The sequence below is a fragment of the Sinocyclocheilus rhinocerous genome, unplaced genomic scaffold (genome assembly GCF_001515625.1).
Source record: "Sinocyclocheilus rhinocerous isolate Xijiao unplaced genomic scaffold, SAMN03320098_v1.1 scaffold754, whole genome shotgun sequence".
Lineage (NCBI taxonomy): Eukaryota > Metazoa > Chordata > Actinopteri > Cypriniformes > Cyprinidae > Sinocyclocheilus > Sinocyclocheilus rhinocerous.
In genome coordinates, this window is record NW_015658045.1 from 131,227 (window position 1) to 135,116 (window position 3,890).

Below are 3,890 nucleotides of genomic sequence, written 5' to 3' on the forward strand. Positions count from 1 at the left end.
TGCCCCATATCTTGAATTTTAGGGACATTCTAACTACGTTCTCTAGGCTCCATCACGCAGTGAGTGGTTGCCCTGCCTCATATTCGTCATCAATCAACTGTATGGAATGTTAGATGACCCACGTAGGTCTGGGGCGGGGCAAGTGCGTTAAATGCGTTAATAATTTTAACACGTTATTTTTCACCGTAATTAATCTAATTAACGCGTTAAATTACCAGCCCTACTTTTTTAGTCATTTTGTTATGTGCTTTTGTTATTTATATTAGATTTTTTTTTTATGTTTCTTTTTAGCTTTATTTTTATTTCAGTTTTAGCTTTAGTGATTCTAGTACTTAGTTCAGTTAGTTAATTTAAGTTTTTATTTTATTTTAATAGTTTTAGTAAATAAAAGATTATTACTCCATTCACAGAGAAAATCTGCACAGTACAAATACTGCGGAAATAGCAGCACATCAGTATTCCTAACATACTCTGTGTATGAGGAAAAATGAGGAAGGAAGCTAAAGGCACATCTGATTAAGCAATGAACAGTGTACAGACTTTTAGAAGAGCTTAGTGTCTTACTTGCGAGTCTCCACGTGTCTGGCGGTGGAGAGGAGAGAGGGGAACTGGGCATCACTGAAGATCTCCGGAGGCCCTTGAGTAGGGCCTCTCTTAGTAGAGGTTAACCGGGCCCCTGGGGGACGATACACGCCAGGTGCTTTGGGCTCAGGAACCTCAACTTCCTCTACTAACAGGAAAAGAGACAGATTAGTGTTAAAGAACTAATCTCAACTAATGTTGGCTATTTATACTAACACTGCCGACTCACCCGGAGCAGCTGAAGGGGGGCCGCTTGATTTATTCCAGGGTCCAGAGACTTTATCACCAGTGACTAGGATGATCTCACCATCCTCACCCACTTCCTCCTTCTCGTACTCTTCCTCTTCCTTCTCATCGCTGTCAGACAGTCAGACCAACATAAAATTGAGTACTTGAATAGAGATGTGCTGTAACATGCATGAATTCAGAGTGCTTTGAGATATTCAAATGTTAGCTGAAAAACAAGGTCAAACACGCTTTTTAAAACTACCGGGTGGGGGCACAGAAAGCACCAATGACATCATGAACTGGCAATAACTAGTTGTGTTTACCTGAACTCCAGTAATGAAACTACTGGGAATAATTTAAATCAGAAACTGCCATGTAAACAGAATAATATATGAGCAGTAGCATGAAATTCATTAGATGTCAACCTCATCTGCAGGGCCTGGAGTCTGAGCCCAGTGTAGTCCACCTCCTTCTGCTCAAAGTCCTTCCATTCCTCATCCTCCTAGAGTGACAGTTCGAGAAAAAGAGAGGTGACACTTATATAGATTTTAAATAACACGTTTTTGGACAGTACAAGAACCATGTCTATGCTACATATTTACTAGAGGTCTGCACGGGCTTTAAAGTGAAGCCCGAACCCGGCCCGTACCCGAGATCGTCTGACACGACCCCAGCGGCAGTTAAAGTTAGAGCCCGAACGCAAAATATTTTTTTCCCCCCACAACGAATAGCCAATTTTAAAAAATGCTGTATTTCACGATTGCATGCAACGGTCAGTAAACAAATACATGTAAAGAAACAGAATCATGATTAAGGCTCGGCCAGTTCACAAGGCAAAAGAAAAAACACTTACCAGTTATGAAAGTTTATGAACATCAGGTGCAGCGGTCACATAAATTCTGCCGAGTTTTTAAATGGTTGTATACGACAAGACGATAATTCTTCCATCGTGCAAATGATGGTCATTTTCGTCAGTTAAGGCTCGTTAGCATTCGGCCTGCTTTAAATCAGACACAGAGATGCATCGCATTAATTTGAATTAATTAATTATATCATTTATTTGAATTAGCACCCGCGCGAGAGAGAGAGATGAAAGTTGCGTGTGTGAACCTGCGTCTGCGCGTCTCTCTCTACAAGCAATGAGGCTTAGTTCCTTCAAAAACAGCGATTTTACCCCCTCATTGCAGAGAAATATAAAGTTGCGAGTCAGTAGCCTGTCGAAGCTATTTTACTAATAAAAGTTTCCGTGCTGTGTTGTCGTGTGCAATAATGTGTGTGCGTGCGTCTATGAAAGCAGCGTAGCCTGCATATAGTTATAGTTTAGCTATAAACCCGAGCCCGACCCGAACCCTAAGCTATTCATTAAACAGTAACCCGAACCCGACCCGAAACCTGAAAGTAGACCCGTCGGGCTCAGGTCGGGTAGCAGACCTCTAATATTTACTATATATTTCTGGAACTACAGTGGAGTCAGTCAAAGCATTCGGTTCCCAAGTGTACTGATTATAAAAGTAACTTATAAAGGAAGTCATGTAATGTATAAATGAAACCTCCGTAATGAACAGCAGAGAAGGCCGAAAGCATTTAATTTTCTGGATTTAATCGTAACTGTAAATCAAATGCATAGTTCTCGTCGCCAATGCAACTTCTAAACAGATCTTAGTAAGCGTAAAAAATAATAATAATAAAAGATATTTAGGTTTCAAACTCAATTTCTATTAGAGTTTTTTTTTTTTAAACAATCACTAGGATGCATTTCCTAAAACTTAAGTCGCTTTTTCAAAACTCTTCACACAGTTCTCCTAACCAACTTTCAGACAGCACAGCGGTTAGTTTCATACCCAAAATGTAATAAAACTACCAAAACACTTCATACATCAAGTCATTCTTCCATAAAACTGGCAAAGGTTGTTACCCAAAAACAATTTGTCACTCATAAAGCATTGACCTAAAAAACATTAACAGGAAGCAAAGTTTTCTTTTGTAAAAACTAGCTAAAACTAGCAAAAAAAATATCAATATCTAACCTGATGAAAAATGTTTATACAGTATCTCACAGAAGTGAGTACACCCCTCACATTTTTGTAAATATTTTATTATAATTTTTCATGTGACAACACTGAAGAAATTACACTTTGCTACAATGTAAAGTAGTGAGTGTACAGCTTGTATAACAGTGTAAATTTGCTGTCCCCTCAAAATAACTCAACACACAGCCATTAATGTCTAAACCACTGGCCACAAAAGTGAGTCAAATTTACACTGTTATACAAGCTGTACACTCACTACTTTACATTGTAGCAAAGTGTAATTTCTTCAGTGTTGTCACATGAAAAGATATAATAAAATATTTACAAAAATGTGAGGGGTGTACTCACTTCTGTGAGATACTGTATATCATGTGAAACAACATTGGGAATTTCAATAAAGGCACATTTGGCCATTAACTAAATGCATCATTATGCAAAAACATGAGCTGAGTTCTCCACATGAAAGACCCACAACTGATAGTACAACAAGCTACGTCTATTCTCTCCAATATGGTACAAAGAATTGAGTACCATAAAGTAAATAAACTGATGTGAAGAGTGTGTATATAAAATAGGGCTGTGCGATATGGACAAAAAAAACCTATCGCGATTTCTTTGAGCAATTTTGCGATTTCGATTTTAATCACGATTTTGACACACACAGACATGCTTTACAGTCATTAATGCATTCAGTGTGAATTTGAAACATATTTCCAAAAGAAAACTAATTAGAGCTTTATCAAAAAGCTGTAACATGTCTCTAGAACAGACATAAGGCAAAATAATCAAAGTAAAGGTGTAACAAAATGTCTCTAGAATAGACAAATGGCAGAAAAAAGAAAAAAAATCCCGTGTCCAAGGATTTTTTTTTGCCATGCATTGGTCATAGAGCTCTTTGTGGCGTTGCCTCAGATGTTGAACTAGATTTGTTGCGCCAAGTTAACATGTACTCCGTCTGCAGTGCGTATACAGTATACAGAGAGAGAGAGTGTGTGTGTGTGAGAGTGAGAGTGCGTGTGTGTGTGTGTGTGAGTGTGAGTGAGAGTGAGA

General features: G+C 38.4%; 1 protein-coding gene across 2 annotated transcripts in view; it reads right to left on the reverse strand.

Moving 5' to 3' along the window:
- The window catches only part of LOC107722034 (protein CDV3 homolog), a 17,667-nt gene that overhangs the window by 4,544 nt on the left and 9,233 nt on the right, over positions 1-3,890 (reverse strand). Inside the window, exons 2-4 of one of the 2 annotated variants that reach the window (XM_016530263.1) lie at positions 1,236-1,312; positions 812-939; positions 565-727 (exon numbers count right to left, since the gene is read on the reverse strand). In XM_016530263.1, coding sequence (XP_016385749.1) covers positions 565-727; positions 812-939; positions 1,236-1,312 — 368 coding nt within the window. Of the gene's footprint in view, positions 1-564; positions 731-811; positions 940-1,235; positions 1,313-3,890 lie in introns of both variants that reach the window. The other variant, XM_016530262.1, reaches the window with a different exon arrangement.